The sequence below is a fragment of the Aotus nancymaae genome, unplaced genomic scaffold (genome assembly GCF_030222135.1).
Source record: "Aotus nancymaae isolate 86718 unplaced genomic scaffold, 86718_ANA_hifiasm-v0.15.2.pri h1tg000067l, whole genome shotgun sequence".
NCBI classification, from domain to species: Eukaryota; Metazoa; Chordata; class Mammalia; order Primates; family Aotidae; genus Aotus; species Aotus nancymaae.
In genome coordinates, this window is record NW_026988482.1 from 22,251,848 (window position 1) to 22,279,675 (window position 27,828).

General features: G+C 54.3%; 2 protein-coding genes across 2 annotated transcripts in view; one reads left to right on the forward strand and one right to left on the reverse strand.

The window, feature by feature from the left end:
* The window catches only part of PTPN23 (protein tyrosine phosphatase non-receptor type 23), a 33,476-nt gene extending 11,516 nt beyond the window's left edge, over window positions 1-21,960 (forward strand). Inside the window, exons 2-26 of the mRNA XM_064367027.1 lie at window positions 4,801-4,875; window positions 13,138-13,265; window positions 13,492-13,568; window positions 14,228-14,277; window positions 14,392-14,523; window positions 14,798-14,878; window positions 14,952-15,083; window positions 15,161-15,208; window positions 15,600-15,656; window positions 15,781-15,839; window positions 16,014-16,093; window positions 16,183-16,297; window positions 16,376-16,441; window positions 16,824-16,969; window positions 17,251-17,562; window positions 17,638-17,792; window positions 17,884-18,035; window positions 18,122-18,301; window positions 18,374-19,096; window positions 19,181-20,213; window positions 20,311-20,495; window positions 20,624-20,728; window positions 20,800-20,938; window positions 21,033-21,146; window positions 21,225-21,960. Of these exons, the coding sequence (XP_064223097.1) occupies window positions 4,801-4,875; window positions 13,138-13,265; window positions 13,492-13,568; window positions 14,228-14,277; window positions 14,392-14,523; window positions 14,798-14,878; window positions 14,952-15,083; window positions 15,161-15,208; window positions 15,600-15,656; window positions 15,781-15,839; window positions 16,014-16,093; window positions 16,183-16,297; window positions 16,376-16,441; window positions 16,824-16,969; window positions 17,251-17,562; window positions 17,638-17,792; window positions 17,884-18,035; window positions 18,122-18,301; window positions 18,374-19,096; window positions 19,181-20,213; window positions 20,311-20,495; window positions 20,624-20,728; window positions 20,800-20,938; window positions 21,033-21,146; window positions 21,225-21,701 (4,821 nt within the window). The 3' untranslated portion in view covers window positions 21,702-21,960. The remainder of the gene's footprint in view (window positions 1-4,800; window positions 4,876-13,137; window positions 13,266-13,491; window positions 13,569-14,227; window positions 14,278-14,391; window positions 14,524-14,797; window positions 14,879-14,951; window positions 15,084-15,160; window positions 15,209-15,599; window positions 15,657-15,780; window positions 15,840-16,013; window positions 16,094-16,182; window positions 16,298-16,375; window positions 16,442-16,823; window positions 16,970-17,250; window positions 17,563-17,637; window positions 17,793-17,883; window positions 18,036-18,121; window positions 18,302-18,373; window positions 19,097-19,180; window positions 20,214-20,310; window positions 20,496-20,623; window positions 20,729-20,799; window positions 20,939-21,032; window positions 21,147-21,224) is intronic.
* Window positions 21,961-22,189: 229 nt separating this feature from the next.
* SCAP (SREBF chaperone) overlaps window positions 22,190-27,828 on the reverse strand; it is a 41,666-nt gene continuing 36,027 nt past the window's right edge. Inside the window, exons 15-23 of the mRNA XM_064367028.1 lie at window positions 27,534-27,735; window positions 27,347-27,462; window positions 25,496-26,018; window positions 25,314-25,399; window positions 23,596-23,678; window positions 23,326-23,492; window positions 23,069-23,149; window positions 22,659-22,865; window positions 22,190-22,579 (exon numbers count right to left, since the gene is read on the reverse strand). Of these exons, the coding sequence (XP_064223098.1) occupies window positions 22,334-22,579; window positions 22,659-22,865; window positions 23,069-23,149; window positions 23,326-23,492; window positions 23,596-23,678; window positions 25,314-25,399; window positions 25,496-26,018; window positions 27,347-27,462; window positions 27,534-27,735 (1,711 nt within the window). The 3' untranslated portion in view covers window positions 22,190-22,333. The remainder of the gene's footprint in view (window positions 22,580-22,658; window positions 22,866-23,068; window positions 23,150-23,325; window positions 23,493-23,595; window positions 23,679-25,313; window positions 25,400-25,495; window positions 26,019-27,346; window positions 27,463-27,533; window positions 27,736-27,828) is intronic.

Consider the following 27,828-nt stretch of genomic DNA (forward strand, 5'->3'; position numbering starts at 1 on the left):
TCAGGTGGTACCATCATAGCTCACTACAGCTTTAAAGTCCTGAGCTTAAGCAGTCCTGCCTCAGCCTCCCAACTAGCTGAGACCACAGGCATGCACCACCACACCTGGCTTTTTAAAATTTTTTTTTCTTAGAGATGGGGGTCTGGCCATATTGCCCAGGCTGGTCTGGAATTCCTAGCCTCAAGCGATTCTCCCGTCCCAGCCTACCAAAGTGTTGGGATTACAGACATAAGCCATCATGCCCAACCTACATTTTATAGTTGTGTTTTTGTTGTTGTTGTTGTCATTGTTTTTGAGGGATGGAGTGGAGAGGGGGTGGAGTTGGATAGATCAGAGTGAGGATTGTTAACCAGGAGCCCATAAATGGGCCTCAAAATGCCTGTCAGCTCCTAAAGTTACTGGTAAATCCTTATGTTTGTGCATAGTTGAAAATTTCTAGGGGGATTTATTTCATGGCTTTTATAGTCTCAAAGAACTCACAAAGACTAAAAACCACTGGCAGGGGAAAGGGTTGTTCAGGTATCATTTAGCTCTTCAGCAACTCTTAAAACATTTGTTTTTCAAATTTCAAACATATAGAAAAGTTGGAAGAATAATGCAGTGCTCACCCAAACTCTCACTATCTAGTTGTTTTGTTTTGTTTTTAGAGATGGGATGTACTCTATGTTGCCCAGTCTGGACTTCAACTGCTAGGCTCAAGTGATCCTCCTGTCTTTACCTCTGGAGTAGCTGAGACTATAGGCATGGCTGTGCCTGGCTGATTCATTTTTTAATTTTTGTAGAGATGGGATTTATTGCTATGTTGCCAGTCTGGCCTTGAACTCCTAGGCTCAAGTGATCCTCTGGCCTCAGCCTCCTAAAGTGATGGAATTACAGGTGTGAACCACTGCACCCAGCAGGTTACCTAGTTTTGTTTTGTTTTGTTGTTGTTGTGGTGGTGGTGGTGGTGGTGGTGTGTGTGTGTGTGTGTGTGTGTATGAAGATGGAGTCGTGCTCTGTGGCCAAGGCTGGAGTGCAGTGGCACAGTCTCAACTCACTGTAACCTCCACCTCCTGAGTTCAAGCAATTCTCCTGTCTCAGCCTCCTGAGAAGCTGGGATTACAGGCACCCGCCACCATGCTCAACTAATTTTTGTATTTTTAGTAAAGACAAGGTTTCACCATGTCAGTCAGGCTGGTCTCGAACTCCTGATCTCAGGTGATCCACCCACCTTGACCTCCCAAAGTGCTGGGATTACAGGCGTGAGCCACCGTGCCCTGATACCTAGTTTTGATGGATGTATTTCCCCATATTTGTTTTCTCTCCAGATAGATAGATAGAGATCCCACAAGCCCTTCGAAAGTAAGTTTTTGGACATCACTTTTCCCGGACACATCTCAGCATGTATTTCCTAAGAGTAAGGACATTCTCCGACACAATCACAATATTATTATCATACCTGGGAAAATCTACAATAATTTTCCTCTATCTTTTACAACTTTTCTTTTTTTGCAGACTTAGATCCAGTTGGGGTTCTCCTATTGCATTTAGACATGTTCTGTCCCTTTAATGACTTTTTTTTTTTTTTTTTTTGGAGACAGGGTCTCACTCTTTTGTGCCCAGGCTGGAGTGTGCACACAGCTCACCACAGCCTCAATCTCTCAGGTTGATTCTCCCACCTCACCCTCTTGAGTGGCTGGGACTACAGGCATGGGCCACCGTACCCAGCTTTTTTTTTTCTTTTTAAATTTGTAGATGCAGGGTCTCACTGTGTTGCCCAGGCTGGTCTTGAACTCCTGGGCTCAACAGTCCTCCCATCTCAGTCCCCTGAAGTGCTGGGATTACAGGCTTGAGCCATGATGCTCAGTTTATTTAATCACTTTTAATCTAGACTATTCCACTGCTCAGCCCCCTCCTTTTAAATGACATTAATTTTTTGAAGAGAGTGGGTTCACTGTTGCCCCATCTTCTGAATTTTTCTGAGTGTTTCCTTTTCCTCTTATCTAATTTGTTCATCTGTCCTCTGCATTTCCTATAAAGGCAATCATTTGCTGAGTATACAACACATCTGATAAGGCCCCTACCATTCCTTAATGCTTATTGTTTGAGGTGGTGAGGGGTCACTGGCATGACCCTGCTGTTGGCACATAGTCTGATGGAAGCACGTTTAGAATGTGAGCGGAAGAGCAGCTAATGTTCAAGGAAGTGACATTTCAGTTGAGTCTTAGTAGAGAAGGTAGGGACAATGTAGATGAGCATTGATACCTGAGAACAATAATTCCAAAGTACTTTTGGCTGGTTGTCCCTGGGAGGTGCCAGAGGACAATCTTCAAAGGTTGTTGGGAGCAGGTTGTTTATTTTTATTTTTTATTTAATTTTAATTTTTAATTTTTATTTTTTTGAGACAAAGTCTTGCTCTTGTCACCCAGGCTGGAGTGCAACAGCACGATCTCGGCTCACCGCAACCTCTGCCTCCCGGGTTCTAGCCATTCTCCTGCCTCAGCCTCTCAAGGAGCTGGGATTACAGATGCCTGCCACCACGCCCAGCTAATTTTTGCATTTTTAGTAGAGACGGGGTTTTGCCATGTTGGCCAGGCTGGTCTCAAACTCCTGACCTCAGGTGATCCACCCACCTTAGCCTCCCAAAGTGCTAGGATTACAGGTGTGAGTCACCATGCTCAGCCTGTTTTTTATTTTTGTAGCGATCGGTCTCGCTCTGTTGCACAGGCTGACTTTTTTTTTTTTTTTTTTTTGAGATGGAGTTTTGCTCTTATTGCCCAGGCTGGAGTGCAATGGCACGATCTCAGCACACTGCAGCCTCCACCTCCCAGGTTCAAGCAATTCTCCTGCCTCAGCCTCCCAAGTAGCTGGAATTACAGGCATGCGCCACCATGCCCAGCTATTTTTGTATTTTTAGTAGAGACGAGGTTTCTCCGTGTTCAGACTGTTCTCGAACTCCCGATCTCAGGTGATCTGCCTGCCTCAGCCTCCCAAAGTGCTGGTACAGGCGTGAGCCACCGCACTCAGCCAGGAACAGGTTGTGCAGGGTCATAAACTCTGTGCCAAGATTAGATTAGAGGCTTTGGGAAGCTACCGTACACATTCTTTTTAGATTATATGTCATTTCCTATCATCTCACTGTCCTGAGATAAGCATGTTTTGGTCTACCTTCTGCCTAGTGGTGTGTGTGTGTTTCAGAAGGATTTAAAGCTAGAAGTGGGGCCGGGCGTGGTGGCTCATGTCTGTAATCCCAGCACTTTGGGAGGCTGAGGCAGGTGGATCACAAGGTCAAGAGATCGAGACCATCCTGGTCAACATGGTGAAACCCCGTCTCTACTAAAAATACAAAAAATTAGCTGGGCATGGTGGTGCGTGCCTGTAATCCCAGCTACTCAGGAGGCTGAGGCAGGAGAATTGCCTGAACCCAGGAGGCGGAGGTTGCGGTGAGCTGAGATCGCGCCATTGCACTCCAGCCTGAGTAACAAGAGCGAAACTCCATCTCAACAAAATAAATAAATAAATAAATAAAGCTAGAAGTGATATCAGAGTTGTGTTAGAAATACCAATTCTGGCTACTTGGTAAGGGACGGATTTGAAGGGGGTGGATTATCCAGGACAGAGGTGGCAGAGGGAGAGAGGAGAGTTTATGGACACAGGGACTTTGAGGAGCTGAAACTAACAGGAGAACTTGGGTTAGACTTGGAGGTTTTGGAAAGGGCTGTGTGGTGGTATAATTAGCTCCGCTGTCGCCTCCCTGCCGTCTGTTCCTCTTCTCTCTTTGCCCACCAGGCAGATAGAAGCTGCCATACAGACTTCCCGGTTCCCATGTGGCTGATTCCTCAGCCATGGGTCCTGGGTCCTGGGAAGGGACCCCAGGAAAGATGGGTGGGCCATACACAACGTGTCAATGTGCTTCCAGACGGAACAGCCTGCCTCCTCTCAGCCTTTCCCAGCCTCCTCTCTCTCTGCCTTGCAAACTTTGGTCAGGGCCTTAAGGAGCCTTGTGAGGTAGGTGTCAGTGCTCTTCATGTTTGTGGCATCAGTGGATCTGGGCCCCCAGATTGCTAGCCAAGATGCCAGCAGCAAGTACTGCAACAGGGACAGTTGCAGTTGACTTAGTCTGGTGATCTGAGTTGAACAGGGGGCCCTTTGGGCTGAGCCTGCCCCTCCAGGCTGGTGCGTATGCTCACTGTCCAAGATAGTCTGCTTGGCGGTGGTGGGTGTCACTGTGGACAGGCACTCCAGGGCTCTCTCGATGTGGTTAATGACCTCCCCTTCTCACCTTCTCCCACCTGGGCCATTCTCTTCACACAGCCGCAGGCCTTTCCTCACAGATGACGCTGCAGATCACATATTTCTATGCTGTCCTTTCCCAGCCAGAAGGATGGGTTGGTGAGAGAGGCTTTCTGTTCCCACTCTTGTTTGGTGGCTCTTGCCTGCACTTGCTGTCAGCTTAGGGTTATGGTTGTGGCCTCAGAACACAGCAGGGCCCAGTCTTCTAGGGAGGCTTGAGTTCCTGACCCTTTCTGGAATCCTTATTAGGACCCCATTTCAGCCAGCTGAGTTCCTTGGCTTCCTGATTTTGTAGGCAGGCTACAGCATCAGGAGGACCTACCAGAGTGTTGGTCCAGGGTCAAGGCTCTCGTGGTCAGCATTGTGGTGCTGCCTGTTCTTGAGGTCAAGTTCCTGGTGGTCCAGGAGACACGCTTATGGTTGTAGGACTGCGCTTGATCCTGAGCCCTGGTTGGTGCTTGCCCAGGACTCAGAGGGCAAGGTGGGGGGTCTTCTCTGCCACTGGCTTATGTTCTTCTGTCTCTCTAGTTTGTTCTGAAGAATTATGGAGAGAACCCAGAAGCCTACAATGAAGAACTGAAGAAGCTGGAATTGCTCAGACAGGTAGGAGAATAACTTTTTTTTTATGCATGAATAGACAGGATTGGTTTGATAGGGAAGCCGCCTAGGCTGGATGCCGTGGCTTACACCTGTAATCCCAGCATTTTGGTAGATCATTTGAGGTCAGGAGTTTGAGACCAGCCTGGCCAACATGGTGAAACCCTATCTCCACTAAAAATACAAAAATTAGGTGGTGTGATGGCACGTGCCTATAGCTACTCGGGAGGCTGAGGCAGGAGAATTGCTTGAACTTGGGAGGTGGAGGTTGCAGTGAGCTGAGATTGTACTACTGCATTCCAGCCTGGGTGACAGATCAAGACTCCATTTCAAAAAAAAAAGATAAAGGCAAAAAGCCACCCAGCCCATTTCTAACTTTTGATGTAGTGAAAGACAGCTGGACGTGGTGACTCATGCATCTGATCCCAGCATTTGGGGAGGCCAAGGCAGGAGGATCGGTTCCTCCTGGAGTTCAGGCCCCGGAATTTAAGACCAGCCTCAACATAGTGAGACCCTGTTCTCTACAGAAAAAAAAAATAGCCAGCCATGATGGTACACACCTGTATCCCCAACTACTCAGGAGGCTGACGGGGGAAGATCACTTGAGCCCAGGAGCTTGGGACTGCAGTGAGCCAACCATGTTCATACCACTGCATTCCAGCCTGGGTAACAGAGTGAGACCCTGACTGTTTAAGAAAGAAAAAAAAAAAAGGGGGGGAAAGATGTATGACTCTTCCTTTCACTTAAACACTTAAGAGGTTTAAGGTTATTAATTGGTCTAATTTCAATATTATTGTGTCTCAGGGAGTAGGGAGCCCTGAGGAGAGGGAGAGAGACAGGAAAAGGCCAGCCAGTGAAGCAGAACACACGTAACATTTCTAAGTCTGCCATCTTCTATGGGTGCTGTTCATGGCACCCAAAACAACGGCAACGGTAACCACCATAACAGATACATAATAAAAAAGTTTGAAATATTGTGAGAATTGCTAAAATGTGGCACAGAGTCATGAAATGAGCACATGCTGTTGGAAAAATGGTGCCGACAGGCCTGTGTGATGCAAAGTTGTCACAAACCTTCAATCTGTAAAACATACAGCATCTGTGGCATGCAGTAAAATGAGGTACGCTGTATTTTTTTTTCCTGATTATTGTATTTACTATTGGATAACAACATGTTTTCCCTTATGTTTCTGTTAGAAGTCTGAGAGTCTGTACTGGCGTGGCTGAGCTTGGGTACCAGTGATGTAAATACATGCCGTGGAAATCAGTAGCGGGTGGTGTTTTCTTGTCTGTCATGAACTGAATACCAATTCTTGCAATAACCCAGCAGTATTAGTGACTATTTTCCAATCAGTAAATTTTTGGATACATTTCACTTAGTCTACTGGGTGAAGATATTTTCTATGTCAGCTATTCAAAGTTAGTACAAGGCCAGGCGCAGTGGCTCACGCCTGTAATCCTAGCACTTTGGGAGGCTGAGACGGGTGGATCACTTGAAGACAGGAGTTTGGGACTAGCCTGGCCAACATGGCGAAACCCTGTCTCTACTAAAAATAAAAAAATTAGTCGGGCGGGGTAGCAGCACATGCCTATAATCTCAGCTACTAGGGAGATGGAGGCAGGTGAATTGCTTGAACCTGGGAGGTAGAGGTTGCAGTGAGCCAAAATCACACCACTGCACTCCAGCCTGGGTAATAGGGCACAAGACTTTGTCTCAGAAAAGAAAAGCTAGAAATGATTACACTTGTGGGCGCGGTGGCTCATGCCTGTAATCCCAGCACTTTGGGAGGCCAAGGTGGGTGGATCACAAGGTCAGGAGTTTGAGACCAACCTGGCCAACATGGTGAAACCCCGACTCTACTAAAAACACAAAAATTAGCCAGGCCTGGTGGCAGGCACTTGTCATCCTGAGGCAGGAGAATAGCTTGAAACTGGAGGGCGGAGGTTGCAGTGAGCTGAGATCGCACCACTGCACCACAGCCCGGGCAAGAAAGTAAAATTCTGTCTCAGGCTGGGTGCGGTGGCTCACGCCTGTAATCCCAGCACTTTGAGGGACCGAGGCGGGTGGATCATCTGATGTCAGGAGTTTGAGACCAGCCTGACCAACATGGAGAAACCTTGTCTATACTAAAAATACAAAAATCAGCCAGGCTTGGGGGCGCATGCCTATAATCCCAGCTACTCAGGAGGCTGAGACAGGAGAATCACCTGAATCTGGGAGGCAGAGGTTGTAGTGAGCCGAGATTGCGCCATTACACTCCAGCCTGGGCGACAAGAGCAAAACTGTCTCAAAAAAAAAGAAATGATTACAATTAGTGAGGAAGGCACGTGAAAAGCTGAGCTGGGCCTCTTGCACCAGATCACCAAGTTAGGAATGCAAAGGGAAAATTCTTGAAGGAAATTTAAAAAGAATCTAATGATGTCGCATCTCTGGATATCAGATTCTCTCCCTTCCTCGGGATTTGCTGATTTTATTTTTTGTGTTTTTGATTGTTGTAGGCTACCCCCGTGCCAAAAATCAGCCTGAAATGTAAACTTAAAGTTGTTTTTCTTTTTTTGAGACAGGGTCTCGCTCCATCGTCCAGGCTGGAGTGCAGTGGCACAATCATGGCTCGCTGCAGCCTCCATTCTCCCCAGTTCAAGCCATCCTCCCACCTCAGCCCCCAAGTAGCTGAGACTACAAGTGCACACCACCGCATCGGCTAATTTTTAAATTTTTGGTAGAGACGGGGTCCCCCTGTGTTGCCCAGGCTGGTCTTGAACTCCTGGGCTCAAGTGATCTTCTGGCCTCAGCCTCCCAAAGTGTTGGGATTAAAAGTGTAAGCCACGGTACCTAGCCTTGTAAACTTAGGGTCTTCACAGGTCTTTTTGGAGCCTGTACCATTCCCTGCACATGCACAGTGACTTCTAATTTCCCCTAAATATGCAGTTGTGTTTGAACATCTTACTCTTCAGTGTCTGCCTCCCAAAGGAAGAAAAAGAGAAAAGTGAAGGAGAAGGAAAAAGATGCCAGGCCTTTAGATCCCTTGGAAGTTACTTCAGCTAGAGGTAGAGAAGCTTATAGCCATGGAGGGAGGTGCAATGTGGAGGAGCTGCCTCTTTCTCTGTACCTCTGTGGTCAGAAGCAGCAGTCAGCACAGATCTCCTGTATTTGGAGGACATAGTACTTTTTGTCCATGCTGGGTTCCACAAGCTGTTCCTGAACTGGTACACAGCTGCCTGCCAGGTGCTGTGGTAGGGAATGGGTGGCTGCTACTATGGTAGGGGCTGAAATTGACCAAAATTAATGGCAATGAACTGTACTGTCCAAGCCTTCCCCTAAAAGTTGCAAGCCTTCAATAGGCTCCGGAGTTAAGTCAGATTCTGCCATTGCAGCTTGTCTTGGTGGGGAGACAGATTTCTCATGTTACTTCTTATGCCGTCCTCCCAGAGCCCTCCTCATAAATTTAATTTCTAAAAAGGGTTAATTTGAACAAAGTTTGAAAACCAGTGAGATAATCTTAGCCCCTAGGATAGCCATCATTTTGCACACACAGGCACACACTACACGCAAGGACACAACACGCCCTAGAAGGAGCATTACCACCAGTCTCCAAAGCATCCTCTGAGACAGATCCTCCAAAGCATAAGGCAGGCAGCCTGCACAGAGCAATGGGTTGGGGAGAGCAGCCTCCAGACCTGTGCTCTTCCAGCACGGAAAAAGCTCACACGAGGCCATTTAGGGTAGCCACTTGCCCTACCTGTGACTTGGTTTAATTTTTTTTTTTTTTTTTTTTTTTTTGAGATGGAGTCTCATTCTGTCACCAGGCTGGGGTGTAGTGGCGCAATCTCGGGTAGCTGGGACTATAGGCGCACGCCACCACGCCCAGCTAATTTTTGTATTTTTAGTGGCAATGGGGTTTCACCATGTTGGCCAGGATGGTCTCGATGTCTTGACCTCGTGATCTGCCCGCCTCAGCCACCCAAAGTGCTGGGATTACAGGCGTGAGCCACTGTGCCCAGCTGGGACTTGGTTTAATTTATCCCAGCAATGTGGGAGTTGGACTAGATCACTGTTTTTTGTTTTTATTTATTTATTTATTTATTTATTTATTTATTTATTTATTTTCTGTTTTCTTTTTTTTGAGACAGAGTTTCGCTCTTGTTACCCAGGCTGGAGTGCAATGGCGTGATCTCCGCTCACCGCAACCTCCGCCTCCTGGGTTCAGGCAATTCTCCTGCCTCAGCCTCCTGAGTAGCTGGGATTACAGGCACACGCCACCGTGCCCAGCTAATTTTTTGTATTTTTAGTAGAGACGGGGTTTCACCATGTTGACCAGGATGGTCTCGATCTCTTAACCTCGTGATCCACCCGCCTCGGCCTCCCAAAGTGCTGGGATTACAGGCGTGAGCCACCGTGCCCGGCCCTGTTTTTGTTTTTAAAGACAAAATCTCGCTCTGTTACCCAGGCTGGGGTGCAGACTATCTCAGCTCACTGCAACCTCTGCCTCCTGGGTTCAAGCGATCCTCCTACCTCAGCCTCCTGGGACTACAAGTGTGCACCACCACGCCTGGCTATTTTTTGTACAGACAAGGTCTCGTCATATTCCCCAGGCTGGTCTTGAACTACTGGCCTCAAGCAATTGTCTGCCTCAGCCTCCGAAAGTGTTGGGATTACAGGCATGAGCCACCATGCCTGGCCTAGATCACTGTGCCTTAAACTTGTGAAACCACAGAACAAATTTTTTTACATATGACACTGATAATAATCTTTCAGTGAAAAAGTTACCATTGGAAGCTTTAGGCAATCCTCTTTCCCTGATCTGAGCCTCCGTTTCCTCATCGGTAAAACCAGGGTTTGCATAGTTGTTTCTAAGAAGACTTTCTTTTTTAAACTCTAGAATAAATTCTTGGCTTTGTGATTACAGGGAATAAAACTGACAGGCACAAGGGTTGCTGTGGGTGCGTGACAGCATCAAGCGCTCTCTCAGACTTCTCTGCAATTCTGCGCAGCTTGTCTTATTGAGTCTGACAGACCAGGCTAGAACCATAGGGGGCTGCATTCTTGGGTGGATTAAAGGGTGTAGGTGATCTCTTGGATCTGGAGGGGAGACTGCTTCCATTGTTTCCCAAAGATGGTTTTAGGAAGCACAAGACAAATTTTTTTATTTTTTGAGATAGGGTCTTAACTCTGTTGCGTAGGCTGAAGTGCAGTGGCATGATCATGGCTCACTGCAGCCTCCACCTCCTGGGCTCAATCAGGAAGCTTGGAAGGCTTCCCCTTCCCAAGCCTGTATTCCTGAGTAGCTGGGACTACAGGTGTGCACCACCACACCCGGCTAATTTTTGTATTTTTTGTAGAGGCGGAGTGTCGCCATGTTCCCCAAACTGGTCTCAAAATCCTGGGCTCAAGCGATCTTCCCACCTTGGCCTCCCAAAGTGCTGTGATTATAGGCATGCTGGCCAAGATTTCTTAATTGTTTTATATGTGCTACTTTAGTGAGTATTGAAAAAAACTAGTAGCACATCACACCTGTTATTCTAGAGCTGTTATTGCTTAGGATGTGGCTCTTAATTTTTTAAATAGGTTGTTTAAAGAAAAACATTAAGTACAAGTGATATTTGGATATGGCAGAGGTCATGATGGAGGGGTATGTTAAAAATGACTAGATTTGGGAAGCACTGGCCTGATGCTGTGGGCTGTGGCGGGCATTCTAGAGGCCTCACCACCAGAGAGATTATCATCCCTGTTTAAAGAAGAGACTGGAGTCTCAGAGTCTCCCAGGACACTGCTGGGAAGTGGTGTAGAGTGGGACTGGTGCCCAACTCTTCTGTTCCGCTGTCCCACAGGGTGTACCCCTTCTGAGAGCATCCCTGCTGGCAGCTCAGAGCCGAACTCTCAGAGTGGAACGTCCTGGAGGATTTCTTCTGGCTAAGTCCTAGTGAGGGGCTCTGGTCCTCTCTGCAGAAGGCTGAGGGCGGACAAGTGTCAAGTCATTCCCCTCACTGTGTACCTGCTCCTTGGAGGGTGTATTGTGTGCTTTTCTGTTTAAGCAGAGGCTTCATTTATTTTGTTTTTTTTTTCTTCCCCAAAAATAAGAATAGCTCTGTTGTTTATCATATTGAAAATGTTCAATATAAAGAATACATAAACAATATGAAGAATACATGTCTCTGTCAGATGTATACATATCTATTTTTTTGTTCTCTTCTATTTTTACTCCTGAGAATATACCAAGTAATATTTATTTTTTGAGACCGAGTCTTGCTTTGTCACCCAGGCTGGAGTGCAGTGGCACGATCCCAGTTCACTGCAACCTCCTCCCCACAGGTTCAAGTGATCCTCTTGCTTCAGCCTTCCAAGTAACTGGAATTACAGGTGCGCACCACCATGCCTGGTTAATTTTTAGTAGAGACGGGGTTTTACTACATTGCCCCCGCTGGTCTGGAACTCCTGGGCTCAAGTGTGTCAGCCTCCCAAAGTGCTAGGATTATAGGCGTGAGCCTCCTCGCCCGGCTGTATCTATTTATTTATATAAAATAAGATAAATTACTTAAAACCTGTCATCCAGAGATAATCACTGTTAACATTATGATGTACATTCTGAATTTTTTTCTTTTTGTTTATGTACCCATTTGGTTTATTTGTTTGATTTTTCTTTTGAGATGGAATTTTACTGTTATTGCTGAGGCTGGAGTGCAATGGCAAAATCTCAGCTCACTGCGACCTCCACCTCCCAGGTTCAAGCAATTCTCCTGCCTCGGCCTCTCAAGTAGCTGGGATTACAGGCACATGCCACCGGGCCTGGCCTATGTACCTATTTGGATATCAATATCTCTATGATTTTTCATAAGTAACATTCCATTTGTAAGAGTTTTTGTTTTTTGGGTTTGTTTTTTTTTTTTTGCCCAACAGCATGCCATAGGCCTCTTAACATATGAATAGAGACTCTTGTCTTTAGTTTTCATCCTGCAAAGTATTCTCTTGTGAGGGTGCCTTGACATTATTTATTTAAAACAGTCCTCTTTAATGGGAATTTTGGTGGATATCCAGTTTTGCTTTTTGTTTTTTGAGACAAGGTCTTGCTCCATCACCCAGGCTGGAAAACAGAGGCACAACCATAGCTTACTGCAGCCTTAACCTCCTAGGCTCAACTGATCTTCCCCCTCGGCCTCCCAAGGAGCTGGGACCAAAGACATGCACCATTATGCCTCGATAATTTTTAAAATTCTTTTTTGTTGAGACAGGGTCTTGCTACATTGCCCCAGCTGGTATCTAACTCCTAGCCTCAAGTGATCCTCCCACCTTGGCCTCCCGAAATGCTGGGACCACATGCGTGAGCCACTGCACCTGACCTGGAGTCCAGTTTTTGACTCTGGTAATAATGCGGTGATAAATATGCTTTCATTCATATCCAAGCATTTGCTTCCCTGGATGTCTGTTACAGTAAACTTTCAGATACAGAACTGTGGGTCATGCTGAGTGTGGCAGCTCACACCTTTAATCCCGGCACTTTGGGAGGTGGAGGTGGGAGGATCACTTGAGCCCAGGAGTTAGAGACTAGCTTGGGCAACATAGTTGAGACCCCATCTCTATTAAAAGCAAAAAACGAAACAGGCTAGGTGGTGGCCCATGCCTGTAATCCCAGCACTTTGAGAGACTGAGACAGGCTGATTGCTTGAGCCCAGGACTTTGAGATCAGCCTGGGCAACATGGCAAAACATCATCTCTGTTAAAAACAAAGAACTGTGGACCAAAAGTAAAGTACAGTAAAAATTTAAAACATGTTGCAAACTGCATTTCAGATATTTGAAATGGGCTAGGCGCAGTGGCTCACACCTATAATCCTAGCACTTTGGGAGGCCGAGGTGGGTGGATTATCTGAGACCAGCCTGGCCAAGATGCTGACACCCCATCTCTACTAAAAATACAAAAATTAGCCAGGCGTGGTGGCATGTGCCTGTTGTTTCAGCTAATTGGGAGGCTAAGGCAGGAGAATTACTTGAACCTGGGGGGTTGCAGTGAACACTGCATTCCAGTCTGGGTGACAGAGTGACTCCATCTAAAAAAAAGATACGGGGGATGGATTCAGGGTGCCAGCTGCCAGCCCTGGCTTGTGGAATGGTTTGTTGAATGACCACAAGTATAGCCATGGACTTTTTGGGATCCCTTGGCGTGTGCAGTCAGCTATCTCTGATGCATGTTTCCTGGCATCTGTGGGTGAGCTGGCCTGCCTGTCCACTGCCCCATATGACAACAGGCCTGCTTCTCCCATCCTGCCCCTCCAGAATGCTGTCCGTGTCCCACGGGACTTTGAGGGCTGTAGTGTCCTCCGCAAGTACCTCGGCCAGCTTCACTACCTGCAGAGTCGGGTCCCCATGGGCTCGGGCCAGGAGGCCGCTGTCCCTGTCACCTGGTGAGAGCCACAGGCAGGGCTTGGAGGATCCCAGGGGGAGTCTGGGTGGTGGGGGTGCGCCTCCCCTCCCTCTCCCCTTCTCCTTGCTGCATAGGATGGGGAATGGCCTCATATGGTCTCCCCAGACCTCCCCACAACCCCACACTGGGGTGGCTAGTCCCCCTACCTAATCTCAGGGCCCTGGCCAGCTCCTTCCCTCGAGGTGACTGGGGTGCCATGTCTGCAGGACGGAGATCTTCTCAGGCAAGTCTGTGGCCCATGAGGACATCAAGTACGAGCAGGCCTGTATTCTCTACAACCTTGGTGAGCTGCCTGATCCCTTCCCCATGGCCCTACTCCCTGGTCCTGCCAGCCTAGCTCTCAGCTCTTCAGATGACCACAAAGGCAGTGGGCTGATAAAGGGAGGACTCCAGGATTCCTGCCCCTCAACTGCCTTCCTCACAGCCCTGCCAGCTCCTCTGCCATTTTATGGGGAGCCTCTGTGCTAGGGTGAGGCTCTACTGAGCTGGCTGCCACACAGAGTTGCCACTGTGTGCTCTGGCTGGGAGAAATGGCCTTTTTTCTTTGACTGGACAGCCACTCCCCTTGTGGTTTTGGGCTGCTTCAGGCAGGCGGAGAGCAAGGCTGACCTCAGTTTGCCCTGCTAGTCAGCGTTAGCCTGGCTCAAGGGAGAAGCCTTGAGGGAGCCCCAGAGTTCTGTGCAAACATCCCTGAAGCTTCAAGATTGGACCCCTTGGACAGGAGTGCCCTTCCACCCTCTGCCAAATGCAGTGCAGGAAGGAGACTGAGGGCTGGGCAGGACTTCTGAGTTTCCCTGTTCCCTCCAGCTTTGGTGTCCTTGGACTCACTGCCCTGGTTCTCAGAGCCCTGTTTTCCTGATTGTGGATGACAACCGGGCCCCCTCTGTCTCACCTTTATGTGGGTGTGAGCAGCCCCTAACACTGTGTCCTCTCCCTCCCCAGGAGCACTGCACTCCATGCTGGGGGCCATGGACAAGCGGGTGTCTGAGGAGGTGAGGAGAGGGATATAGTGGGACAGGTGGACATACTAGGGAGGGGCAGCCTCCTGAGTGTGGCTGAATCCTGCCCGTGGAGTGGACACAGGCCATCCTCCCTACCCCTCCCAGGGCATGAAGGTCTCCTGTACCCACTTCCAGTGCGCAGCTGGTGCCTTTGCCTACCTGCGGGAGCACTTCCCTCAAGCCTACAGTGTTGACATGAGTCGCCAGATCCTTACTCTCAACGTCAACCTCATGCTGGTGAGGAGGTGCCCTGGTTGGAGTGGAGTTGAATCGAGGGAAGGGGATGGCCAGGGAGGGGCAGTTGGGCATCGATCCTGGACCAGGCCATGTGCCGATGGCAGTGAGGGACAAGCAGGGGGCCTTGGCTTTGGTCAGTCAGCACAGTGGTGCTGCTTGGAGTAGGGGCAGCTGGAGGAGAGGGCAGTGAAGGAGGATCCCTTGGTCTGCCACCCCGGGAAGGGGAAGGGGAAGCGGGGGACTTCGGGTGAGCGAACCTCACATGTCACCCCAGGGCCAGGCTCAGGAGTGCCTCCTGGAGAAGTCAATGCTGGACAACAGAAAGAGCTTTCTGGTAGCCCGCATCAGTGCACAGGTAGGGATGGGGCTGGGGGAGGCCTCTGCTTTACTGCTGACCCCCAACTGACTGGGCCCCACCCGGTTCCCAGGTGGTAGATTACTATAAGGAGGCATGCCGGGCCTTGGAGAACCCTGACACGGCCTCACTGCTGGGCCGGATTCAGAAGGACTGGAAGAAGCTCGTGCAAATGAAGATCTACTACTTTGCAGCTGTGGCTCATGTGAGGGCCCGGGGCTGTGGGGCGGGGCTGAATGGCCACAGCTCAGGAAGCAAGTCATGATGTCTCTTCTTTTCCAGCTGCACATGGGAAAGCAGGCTGAGGAGCAGCAGAAGTTCGGGGAGCGGGTGAGTGAGCTGCAGCAAGGAGGGGACTGGGGACCGATAGCAGCCTTCAGTGAGATGCCGGCTGTGCTCCCACTCCTTACACACCAGGGGGTGGCCTTCTCTGTCTCATCTTGGCCACCACCCTGCTGCAGGCCTGGTGTCTTAAGTGTTGACCCATCTGTGCAGCCCTCATCCCTCGGGGTCTGAGGAGGTAGGGCAGGCTCCCCGCAGAGCAGGTGGCTGGGGCAGGGTGTGGCGCCGCCACCTTGCTGCTGTTGGCTGAGGTGGTGCCCTGCTGCCTCCTGAGCTGCCTGTCATCTGATGTGTCGCCTCATAGGGCCGGGTGGGAGGCAGGAGGAGTAGGGGTCCAAGCAGAGGAGGACATAGCAGGCTTTCCTGCCGCTCTCTACAGGTCGCGTACTTCCAGAGTGCCCTGGACAAGCTCAATGAAGCCGTCAAGTTAGCCAAGGTAAAGCTGAGGAGGTTGTGGCTGCCCCTTGAGGGTATAGGAGCAAGCCTAGTGGGACTGAGGGGATGTCCTGGTGCCAGCCTTGGTTGGTGCTGAGGCCCTACCCCTGTCCCTAACCCCACAGGGCCAGCCTGACACTGTGCAAGACGCGCTTCGCTTCACTATGGATGTCATTGGGGGAAAGTGAGTCTGTGGGGGTGGTCCTGGTTTCCTCTTTTTTCAAAGGGTTTTGTGCCTCTGCTGGCATCTTTGGGAGGAAGCCTCTAGTGCCAGAGGGCAGTGTCCCAAGTGGGAAGTAGGTCCTGGATTCCCACTGACACCCCGTGACTGCCCACTCCCCCGGCTCCTGACCCCCAGGTACAATTCAGCCAAGAAGGACAACGACTTCATCTACCACGAGGCTGTCCCAGCATTGGACACTCTTCAGCCTGTAAAAGGTCGGGGAGCCAAGAGGTGGGGACAGGACACAGGAGGCTACCTCCAGGACTCTTCGTGGGCCTGATCCCCACAATTCCCACACCCTCAGGAGCCCCTTTGGTGAAGCCCTTGCCAGTGAACCCCACAGATCCAGCTGTCACAGGCCCTGACATCTTTGCCAAACTGGTACCCATGGCTGCCCACGAGGCCTCGTCACTGTACAGGTGGGTGGAGGGTGGCACAGAGGGAGGTGGGGTGTCCCAAGATGTGGGTCTCCAGCAAATGCTCTGTTGCTTCTGCAGCGAGGAGAAGGCCAAGCTGCTTCGGGAGATGATGGCCAAGATTGAGGACAAGAATGAGGTCCTGGAGTGAGTGTGGGACTCGGGCCGGGAGGCAGAGGCAGGCGGCACTTCCCAGGCCTCTGAGGGCCCCAGGGCTGCCTGTGCTGGGAGAGGAATGAAATGTCTGTTCCAAACAGCTTCCCCAATACTGCCTTCCTGCCCAGGGTGATGGGGCTAGTGTGGAAGGCAGGAGTCATGTCTTGGGAGGAAGAGGTACCTTCTGGTCCACTGTTTCCAGCAGTGCCCTGGGCATGTTCTGTGGGTCCAGGCCAGACTTGGTAGTAGGGGTCCGAGGTCCGATTTGCTCTATACTGAGACTGCAGATTCAGTGGTGAGGCTCGCCCTAGCAGCTCCTTTGACGTGGTCAGAATTGGGTCAGCAGCCACCTGGCCCTGTTGACCCCCCATAGCCAGTTCATGGACTCAATGCAGTTGGATCCCGAGACCGTGGACAACCTTGATGCCTACAGTCACATCCCACCCCAGCTCATGGAGAAGTGTGCGGCCCTCAGCGTCCGGCCTGACACTGTCAAGAACCTCGTCCAATCCATGCAAGGTAAGTGAGGGGCAGAGGAAGCAGGTGGAGGTCATCTGCTGTGGCCTCCTCCGTGTCCCAGGTCACTGAGGATGGAGGCTGCACCCCTCTAGGCCCTGGCTCAGGCATCCACATCCACTCCTCTGGATCAGCGTACCTTGTGCACCTTGCATCTGTGGAGCTCAGTGTGCGTTGGGCCTCATTCAAGCCCTGACCTGAGGGGGCGGTTCTGTCTCTTGGGGGAGGGGCCTATGGGTTCCGGGTTGGCCTGCCTAAGGGGTGCCTACAATCCTCCCCTGCAGTGCTGTCGGGCGTGTTCACGGATGTGGAAGCCTCCCTGAAGGACATCAGAGACCTGCTGGAGGAGGATGAGCTGCTAGAGCAGAAGTTCCAGGAGGCAGTGGGCCAGGCTGGGGCCATCTCCACTGCCTCCAAGGCTGAATTGGCCGAGGTGAGGCGAGAATGGGCCAAGTACATGGAAGTCCACGAGAAGGCCTCCTTCACCAATAGCGAGCTGCACCGTGCCATGAACCTGCACGTTGGCAACCTGCGCCTCCTTAGCGGGCCACTGGACCAGGTCCGGGCTGCCCTGCCCACACCAGCCCTCACCCCAGGTGAGCCCTGCCCGACCCCACGGGGAGACTCAAACTGGGGGTTTCTGTGGCCTCACTGACTGCTGCTGCCCATAGAGGACAAGGCCGTGCTGCAGAACCTAAAGCGCATCCTGGCCAAGGTGCAGGAGATGCGGGACCAGCGTGTGTCCCTGGAGCAGCAGCTGCGTGAGCTTATCCAGAAGGATGACATCACTGCCTCGCTGGTCACCACAGACCACTCAGAGATGAAGGTGGGCTGGGTGAGTGGGGTGGAGGGGCTCTGGCTTTGGGCTCCACCCTTAGGACTTGAGGCCCTGAGTGTCACCCCCACCCCTCCCTCAGAAGCTATTTGAGGAGCAGCTGAAGAAGTACGATCAGCTGAAGGTGTACCTGGAACAGAACCTGGCAGCCCAGGACCGCGTCCTCCGCGCACTAACAGAAGCCAACGTGCAGTACGCGGCCGTGCGGCGGGTGCTCAGTGACCTGGACCAAAAGTCAGTGCCTGGCCCTCTGCTCTTACCCAGAGCCACCTGGTGTCTGCCCCTGTGGCTCACCTGGTGCTGGCCCTTCTGTTCACCAGGTGGAACTCCACACTGCAGACCCTGGTGGCCTCATATGAAGCCTATGAGGACCTGATGAAAAAGTCACAGGAGGGCAGGGACTTCTATGCAGACCTGGAGAGCAAGGTGGCTGCTCTGCTGGAGCGCACGCAGTCAACCTGCCAGGCCCGAGAAGCTGCCCGCCAGCAGCTCCTGGACAGGTGGGTGGGACCCGGGGGCTGTGGTGCAGCTCAGGTCCAGACAGGCTGGGCTGATGGGGGCCTGTCCCACAGGGAGCTGAAGAAGAAGCCACCACCACGGCCCACGGCCCCAAAGCCGCTGCTACCCCACAGGGAGGAGAGTGAGGCAGTGGAGGCAGGAGACCTCCCTGAGGAGCTACGCAGCCTGCCCCCCGACATGGTGGCTGCCCCACGACCACCCGACGCCTTCCTGGGAACTGCCACCCCACTCCACTTTCCTCCCAGCCCCTTCCCCAGCTCCACAGGCCCAGGACCCCACTACCTCTCAGGCCCGATGCCCCCTGGTACCTACTCAGGCCCCACGCAGCTGATACAGCCCAGGGCCCCAGGGCCCTCTGCAATGCCCGTGGCACCTGGGCCTGCCCTCTACCCAGCCCCTGCCTACACCCCAGAGCTGGGCCTTGTGCCCCGATCCTCCCCCCAGCATGGAGTGCTGAGCAGTCCCTATGGGGGGGTAGGACCAGCCCCACCAGTTGCAGGTCTGCCCTCGGCCCCACCTCAATTCTCAGGCCCTGAGTTGGCCATGGGGGTTCGGCCAGCCACCACCACAGTAGACAGCATCCAGGCACCCATCTCCAGCCACATGGCCCCACAGCCAAACCCCACCCCTGCTCCTCCCCAGCCCTGCTTCCCAGTGCCCCCACCACAGCCACTGCCCACGCCTTACACCTACCCTGTAGGAGCCAAACAACCCATCCCAGCCCAGCACCACTTCTCTCCTGGGATCCCTACAGGTTTTCCAGCCCCGAGGATTGGGCCCCGGCCCCAGCCCCAGCCCCAGCCCCAGCCCCAGCCCCAGCCCCAGCCCCAGCCCCAGCCGCAGCCCCAGCCGCAGCCCCAGCCCCAGCCCCAGCCCCAGCCCCAGCCCCATCCTTCACAAGTGTTTGGGCCTCAGCCCCCACAGCAGCTCCTTCCACCCCAGCATCCGCACCTCTTCCCACCCCAGGCCTCAGGACTCCTACCCCCACAATCCCCTTACACCTATGCCTCTCAGCCTGCGGTCCTGGGGCAGCCGCCACCCCCCCTGCACACCCAGCTCTACCCAGGTCCTGCTCAAGACCTTCTGCCACCCCACTCGGGGGCTCTGCCTTTCCCTAGCCCTGGGCCCCCTCGGCCTCCCCATCCCCCGCTGGCCTATGGTCCTCCCCCTTCTACCAGACCCATGGGCCCCCAGGCAGCGCCTCTTACCATCCGAGGGTCCCTGCCTGCTGGCCAGCCCACCCCTAGTCCCCACCTGGTGCCTTCACCTGCCCCATCTCCAGGGCCTGGCCCAGTACCCCCTCGGCCCCCAGCAGCAGAGCCGCCCCCTTGCCTGCGCCGAGGCGCTGCAGCTGCAGACCTGCTCTCCTCCAGCCCAGAGAGCCAACATGGTGGCACTCAGCCTCCTGGGGGTGGGCAGCCCCTGCTGCAGCCTACCAAGGTGGATGCAGCTGAGGGCCGTAGGCCCCAGGCCCTGCGGTTAATTGAGCAAGACCCCTATGAGCATCCTGAGAGGCTGAGGCAGTTGCAGCAGAAGCTAGAGGCCTTTCGGGGCCAGCTGGGGGACATGGGGGCTCTGGACACCATCTGGCGGGAGCTACAAGATGCGCAGGAACACGATGCCCGAGGCCGTTCCATCGCCATCGCCCGCTGCTACTCACTGAAGAACCGGCACCAGGATGTCATGCCCTATGACAGTAACCGTGTGGTGCTGCGCTCAGGCAAGGATGACTACATCAATGCCAGCTGCGTGGAGGGGCTCTCGCCGTACTGCCCCCCCTTAGTGGCCACCCAGGCCCCACTGCCTGGCACAGCTGCTGACTTCTGGCTCATGGTCCATGAGCAGAAAGTGTCGGTCATTGTCATGCTGGTTTCTGAGGCTGAGATGGAGAAGGTGAGAGAGGTGGAATGGGTGCCCACGAGGGCAGTGTGGGGTGGCAGGGCAGGGCACCCTGGAAAACCAGCCCTGTCTTGGCTTGTCTGTCCCTCAGCAAAAAGTGGCACGCTACTTCCCCACCGAGAGGGGCCAGCCCATGGTACACGGTGCTCTGAGCCTGGCATTGAGCAGCGTCCGCAGCACTGAAACCCATGTGGAGCGCGTGCTGAGCCTGCAGTTCCGCGACCAGAGCCTCAAGCGCTCTCTCGTGCACCTCCACTTCCCCACTTGGCCTGAGTTGTGCGTCCACTGCTCTGGGTGGTGGTTGGGGGTCTGGGGGGGCTGTCTAGTCCTTGGTACTGGGAGGGGTACAGGCCTCAGATTAGGCCTGATTCATAGGCCCTTCCCTGCCACATCCTGTCCCACAGAGGCCTGCCCGACAGCCCCAGCAACTTGCTGCGCTTCATCCAGGAGGTGCACGCACATTACCTGCATCAGCGGCCGTTGCACACGCCCATCGTCGTGCACTGCAGGTAGAGGGTGGGCCTGAGGGTTCCTCCTCCACGGGCTCTTGGCCTGGTTTCATACTCCCTTCTTGGCACAGCTCTGGTGTGGGCCGCACGGGAGCCTTCGCGCTGCTCTATGCGGCCGTGCAGGAGGTGGAGGCTGGGAACGGGATCCCCGAGCTGCCTCAGCTGGTGCGGCGCATGCGGCAGCAGAGGAAGCACATGCTGCAGGAGAAGGTGAGGGAGGATCTGGGCAGGTGGGCTGGGATGGGCTTTCTGTTGCGGGGTGATGGCCCCTGCCCAGCTGACCCAGCCAAATGCACCTGTGCAGCTGCACCTCAGGTTCTGCTATGAGGCAGTGGCGAGACACGTGGAGCAGGTCCTGCAGCGCCACGGTGTGCCCCCTCCATGCAAACCCTTGGCCAGCACAAGCATCAGCCAGAAGGTGAGGACAGTTCCCTGGAAGCTGCTGGGATGGCTACAGCCTTGGGACTCCCTCTCCTCACCCACTCTGTCTTCTCAGAACCACCTTCCTCAGGACTCCCAGGACCTGGTCCTTGGTGGGGACGTGCCCATCAGCTCCATCCAGGCCACCATTGCCAAGCTCAGCATCCGGCCTCCTGGGGGGTTGGAGTCCCTGGCTGCCAACTTGCCAGGCCCTGCAGAGCCCCCAGGCCTGCCAGCCAGCCTTCCGGAGTCTACCCCAATCCCATCTTCCTCCCCACCCCCGCTTTCCTCCCCCGTGCCTGAGGCTCCCCAGCCTGAGGAGGAGCCACCAGTGCCTGAAGCCCCCAGCTCAGGGCCACCCTCCTCCTCCCTGGAGCTGCTGGCCTCCTTGACCCCAGAGGCCTTCTCCCTGGACAGCTCCCTGCGAGGCAAGCAGCGGATGAGCAAGCAGAACTTTCTGCAGGCCCATAACGGGCAGGGGCTTCGGGCCACGCAGCCCTCTGACGACCCCCTCAGCCTTCTGGATCCACTCTGGACACTCAACAAGACCTGACCAGGTTTCCTCTACCTGTTCCTTACACTACATCATCATCTCTCATGCTCACCCACCCACACCCAGCAGAGCCTCTCAGTGGGCAGAGTCTCTTACTCCCATTCCTGCTGCCTTCAGCCCTGCCTGGCCCAGCCCGCACCCCTGTGGGGTGGAGATGATGCACTGCAGGCTCTGGGTCAGGTTCTGCTCCTTTATGGGACCTGACATTTTTCAGCTCTTTGCTACTGAAATATAATAAACCACCCTGTTCTGTGGCCCATGTCTGAGTCTGCCCATTGCCGCCTCAGCTCCAGTAGCACAAGGAACTCAGCACCTTTCATGAATGACAGGATGGTACCAAACTGCCACACCACCAGGACAGTTTGTTAAGAGCCCCGCAGCTCTGGCTTGCTCATCCACCACCCTTGCACGCTGTACGTTTCATCAGCAGCTCTGTGGAGGAGCCAGGCAGGGAGTGTGCACAAGTAGCTCCCAAAGTCCCTTACAGATACGGTTTTTTTTAAAAGTTTAATATTATTACAGTTAGGAGGCAGCGGCCAGAAGATACTCAGCTCCTTCCCCCAAGTCCAGGTCCAGTGCATTGGCCCCCACACAGCACCCCAGCCCCCTGCCTGGGCAGGGAGGCCCCGCCTTTAGTCCAGCTTCTCCAGCACAGAGGGCACATATACCAGGCTGAGCTCACTGCCGAAGTTGCAGACAATGGCAGCATTGTCCAGCACCAGGATCTGGCGGGCAGGCTGGGCCTCACTGTTCTTCCCCAGGTAGACTGTCTGTAACAGGTCCCCATAGTTTAGGTCCCAAAAGGAGACACAGCCCTGGCCGCCGGTCACCAGCAGGTTGTCTGAGATGACACCTAAGCTTGCACCACAGCCAAGGTCCTAGAGGCAAGGACATGACAAGCTCAGTCCTGAGTCCTTCCCTAAAATGCCAAAAATTCTATGACCCCGCCCCCTCTACCTGCTGAATGGAGTAGAACTTGATGCCCGTGCTGCGGTCCCAGATGCTGATGAGGTCATCCAGGCCACTGCTGATGACGCAGGAGGTGGTACAGGTCAGGGAGGTGACATCCCCACGGTGAGCAAACATGTGGCTGACCCGGCTACCAGTCAGTACATCCCACAGGCAGATGGCCCCATCTTGTCCTCCACTGGCCAGTACCATGGTCTGGGGAAACGGGCCAGGAGAGCAGGGTCACTGTGGTGGAGTACCTCTGTCAGCCATGGTGTCCCTGTGCCCTGGTGGGTGGGATCCTTACTTTGCTTCCTGGAAGGCCCCTGGGAACCAGCTCCCAGGATTCAGCAAACGTGGACCACAGGCCTGGCTCTGTACTCCCCTACCCTATCCACAGCCCCCTGCGGGCCCCTCACCTGGTCGATGTACACAGTTGTGATGGCCCCTGAGTGGCCCTGCAGGGTGAAGAGGCAGCACGAGTCCTCCAGACGAAACACCTGGGACAGGGATGGGCCTCAGGTTCTGGCCTCTGGGATTTTCCAAGTCATGCTTTGCCCGGCAAATGCCCTCCATCCTTCACCAGGACTCCACCAGCCTCTCCCTGGCGAATGCATCAGACTCCCACCCCCTGTGCCAGGCCACTCCAGCACCCAAGAGAAGAGACAATACTCACTCTCAGCGTGTGGTCTTGGCTCCCAGTCACCAAGCGCCCGGCAGCAGCTTTCAAGGCTGTGATGGGTTTTTGGTGTGCACAGGGCACTGTGTGGGTCAGGTGACAGGTCACCGTGTCGCTGCTGCTGTACATTGGAGAGGCAGGGAAACTGCCCCGCCCTGAGGTCCCTGAGGACAAATGGCCAAGTGAAGGATCTCTGAGAAGGCAATGGGCAGATGGCCCCTGTACCTCCCACCAAGTGTGAACACCTGCCCGCCCAGGCCCTCCAACCTCTAAACTGCAGGGGGCTGAGGGCAGCGTGGGTCTCCAAGGAGAAGAAATCAAGGGAACCGTTGAGCCTCGCAGCCACAATCCTGGAAGAGAAAAACAGCTGCCAGGGGCCTCTCCCTCAGAGCCCCAGCCCTGGGGCCGAGCATGTGGGCACAAGAGAGATAAAGGGCCAGTTCAAGAAGGGACAGCAGGGACGTGGCCAAAAAGCAAGCACACAGTGCCAGAACCGATGCTGGAGCCAGAGCGCAACTCCAAATATTAACCTCCTTGTGCCTCAGTTTCTTCATCTGTAAAATGGGGATAAGAGTACCCACCTCACAGGATGGTGGTCATGAGAATCAAATGGGCTGACATGTGTAAGTACCTGGTGAACATCACGTAAGCTTATAAATTAAAACACAAAAACAAGTGGAGGGCTCCATGTAGCCCGGAGCCGAAGGGAAGGCTGCTGAGGGAAAACAGGAGGCAGGGTGGGCTGTGCTGGGCACTGGGGGAGCCTACCTTCTCCATCACACAGAAGCAGCTTCAACCCAAGCACAACCCACACCAATTCCTTTTTTCCACAAAGAAACATGGATTTTTATCTGCTTCACAATTCGTAGATACAGTGTGACAGGCAGGGATGGGTAAATTTGCCCAGTAACCCCAAAGCCTTAAAGAACGTGGGGTTCAAAATCTTACAGCAGCAAAAGGCAATGGATGTCTACAACCTCTGCCCATGAATTTGAAGGGCCCACACCAGACCTGGGCAAGCCACAGTGTATGCCTGGAAGTGGGTAGACAAGGAGAGACTACAGTCACCAGGAACCCTGAGGGTCAGGCTGAGACACTGGGGCTCTTCTTAAAGCTGAAACAGGCAGCAAAGGAAAATTTCCAAGGAGCATGGAAGAACCTGGTGAACTTGGCCAGGCTGGAGGAGAAGATGTTGGCCAAGGCCTGTGTAGAACCTGAGGTGACAGGAATGGCGGCAGCAGCCACTGGCAGAAATCAACAACACTAAGGGCAAGGGACGCCCCCTCCCCAAGGAAAAACAAAGGTTCCAGTTCTAGCTTAGATGGTGCTGCCACTAACAGTCAAGGGGCCTTGAAGGAGGAGTCAGCATGGGGCAGCCAGGGGAAGATGTTTGGCAGAAGGCACCTGGCCATGGGTGGAGACCCAGGTTCACCAGCTCAGAGGTGGGAGCCAGCCCGGGTGGCTGAGACTCCCAAGGGAGTGTGTGTGTGGACGGAGCCCGGGGGACGCCCACAGCCAGCAGGCTTGCTGAGGAGGGCAAGCACAACAGGAGCAGGCACAGAGCAGAGAATAGAAAACAGCCCCCAGCGGCCAAGAAGAGAGAGTTCTTCAAGCGCATTTTCCATAACTAAAAATGCAACCAAGATACCCCAAAAGCTCAATATTGACAAGCTTACAGAGAAACTGGCTTCACTGAGAAGGGCCAGAAAGGACAAGAGTGTCTCACTCCCCACCGTCACAGTGCTTAAGACCATGGGAGCTCACCGTGTGCCAGGCCCTATTCCCAGCACTTCACACCCCTAACACTTTTAGTCGTCACCCTCCCATCCAAGTGGACTGCCCTCTGCTCACAGGTGTGGGGCTGGACACCAAAAAGGTCAATCGAGTCAATACAGCAGTGGAAGGGAGCCAGGACTCAAGACTCGGAGAGTATGGCCTGGCTACCAAAGGCTGGGGACATCTGGGGCTGAGGCAGGCCAGCTCACCTTTTGTCCAGGAAGACCAGAGCGGTAATGCCTGAGGAGACCTCCTCGCTGCTGCAACACAGCACTCCTTCAATGGCGTCCCACACCTGTGAGTCCAAAGGCTGTGAGCACCTGCCCGCCAGGAAGGCCCACAATCCCCAGGGCGGACAGTCCCTCGGCCCACCTCCAGCCCCTCTGCCCACCTCCAGCCGGCCGCTGCTCCGCCCCACCACGATGAGACCGCCCTGCAGCTCCAAGCTCCAGATGGAACCCTCCGTGCTGGGGGCCCAGGCGAGGGAAGGGGAGCCCTTCTCGGGGGAGCCACCCTCGTCCTCAGGGGCCTGGGGCAGCACGGGCCCAGGCGAGGGTGGGCGCAGGGCTGGCGTGCAGACGGCCGCCAGCCCCTCCTCCTGGTACACCCGCTGCACCAGGCGGCTGAAGTCATAGCCTGGGGAGTCCCGGGTGCGGCCACAGACCGCCCGGTGCCGGGGCTCGGGCTGAGTGGGCTCTGAGGGCCGCGGCTGTGCCGAAAAGTTGGTGTCGATTAAGCAGGTGAGGTTGGGCTGGTCCCCGAAGAGGGAAGGCGGCGGAGGGCCCCGGGAGCGGTGTCGCAGGGGAGGGCTGTCCCCAGGTTCCTCTGGGCCAGCCTTCCCACCATCTGAAAGTCGTTCCCAGCTCTCCTGAGCCTCAAGCCCGCTGCCCACGCCACTGTCCCGGCGCTGCCTGCTGGGGGCCAGGAGGGCGGAATGAGAGGGGGTGGGGAGCTGAGAGGGGGGCGAGAAGGGGTGAGGGGGGTGAGAGGGGATGGGAAGGTGCCTGGAGGGGTTGGGGGATACGTTGGAAGGAGAAAGGAGGGGGGATACGTTGGAAGGAGAAAGGAGGGGGGATACGTGGGAAGGAGAAAGGCGGGGGATACGTGGGAAGGAGAAGGGGGGGGATACGTGGGAAGGAGAAAGGGGGAAATAACGTGGGAAGGAGAAAGCGGGGGATAAGTGGGAAGGAGAAGGGGGGATAAGTGGGAAGCAGAAAGCGGGGGGGATAAGTGGGAAGCAGAAAGCGGGGGGGATAAGTGGGAAGGAGAAAGGAGGGGGGATAAGTGGGAAGGAGAAAGGAGGGGGGATACGTGGGAAGGAGAAAGGAGGAGGAAAAGTGGGAAGGAGAAAGGCGGGGGATAAGTGGGAAGGAGGGGGATAAGTGGGAAGGAGAAGGAGGGGGATAAGTGGGAAGGAGAAGGAGGGGATACGTGGGAAGGAGAAGGGGGGGATACGTGGGAAGGAGAAGGGGGGATACATGGGAAGGAGAAGGGGGGGATACGTGGGAAGGAGAAGGTGGGGATACGTGGGAAGGAGAAAGGGGGGATAAGTGGGAAGGAGAAAGGAGGGGGGATACGTGGGAAGGAGAAGGGGGGGATACGTGGGAAGGAGAAGGGGGGATACGTGGGAAGGAGAAGGGGGGATACATGGGAAGGAGAAGGGGGGGATACGTGGGAAGGAGAAGGTGGGGATACGTGGGAAGGAGAAAGGGGGGATAAGTGGGAAGGAGAAAGGAGGGGGGATACGTGGGAAGGAGAAAGGAGGAGGATAAGTGGGAAGGAGAAAGGCGGGGGATAAGTGGGAAGGGGGGGATAAGTGGGAAGGAGAAGGGGGGATACGTGGGAAGGAGAAGGGGGGATACATGGGAAGGAGAAAGGGGTATACGTGGAAAGGAGAAAGGGGGAAATACGTGGGAAGGAGAAAGGGGGGTAAGTGGGAAGGAGAAAGGAGGGAGGATAGTGAGAAGGAGAAAGGAGGGGGGAATAAGTGGGAAGGAGAAAGGAGGGGGGAATAAGTGGGAAGGAGAAAGGAGGGGGGAATAAGTGGGAAGGAGAAAGGAGGGGGGAATAAGTGGGAAGGAGAAAGGAGGGGGGAATAAGTGGGAAGGAGAAAGGAGCGGGGAATAAGTGGGAAGGAGAAAGGAGTGGGGGATAAGTGGGAAGGAGAAAGGAGGGGGGATACAGGGCAGCGGCGGGGTGAGAGGGTTTGGGGTGGCACGGAGGAGAAGGCAGCCACACCTACCCCAGGCGAGGGATGCGCGTGAGGCAGTCCCCGGTCTGCGCGTCCCACACGCAGACGTGGCCCGCCAGGCAACAGCTCACCAGCAGCATGCCGTCGCTGGCCAGGCACTCGATGTCCTGTGGGAGCGTGCGGTGTTGGTGCGGGCCAGGGCCCGGCCCTCCCCCTCCCGGCCTGCGACCCGGCTCACCATGAGGTGGCCGCGCAGTACCAGCGGAACGATCTCTGTCTCGGGCGGTGAGTAGCCGTAGTCGTCGCAGGGAAGCTCCCCGCGCCTCCGCCGCCCCGGCCCACCGCCCGGCTGCCCGTAGTTGCGCGGGCACAGCACGCGGTAGAGGCAGAGCAGCAGCAGCACCAGCACGACGCCCGCGGCCAGGCCCAGCGCTGCCACCCTGCAGGGGCGGGCAGACTATTGTGAGATGCACCCCCAAAGCCTGTCCCCTCCCGCTCCCTCTCCCCTGCTCTTCCCTATCCGTCCCCCTCCC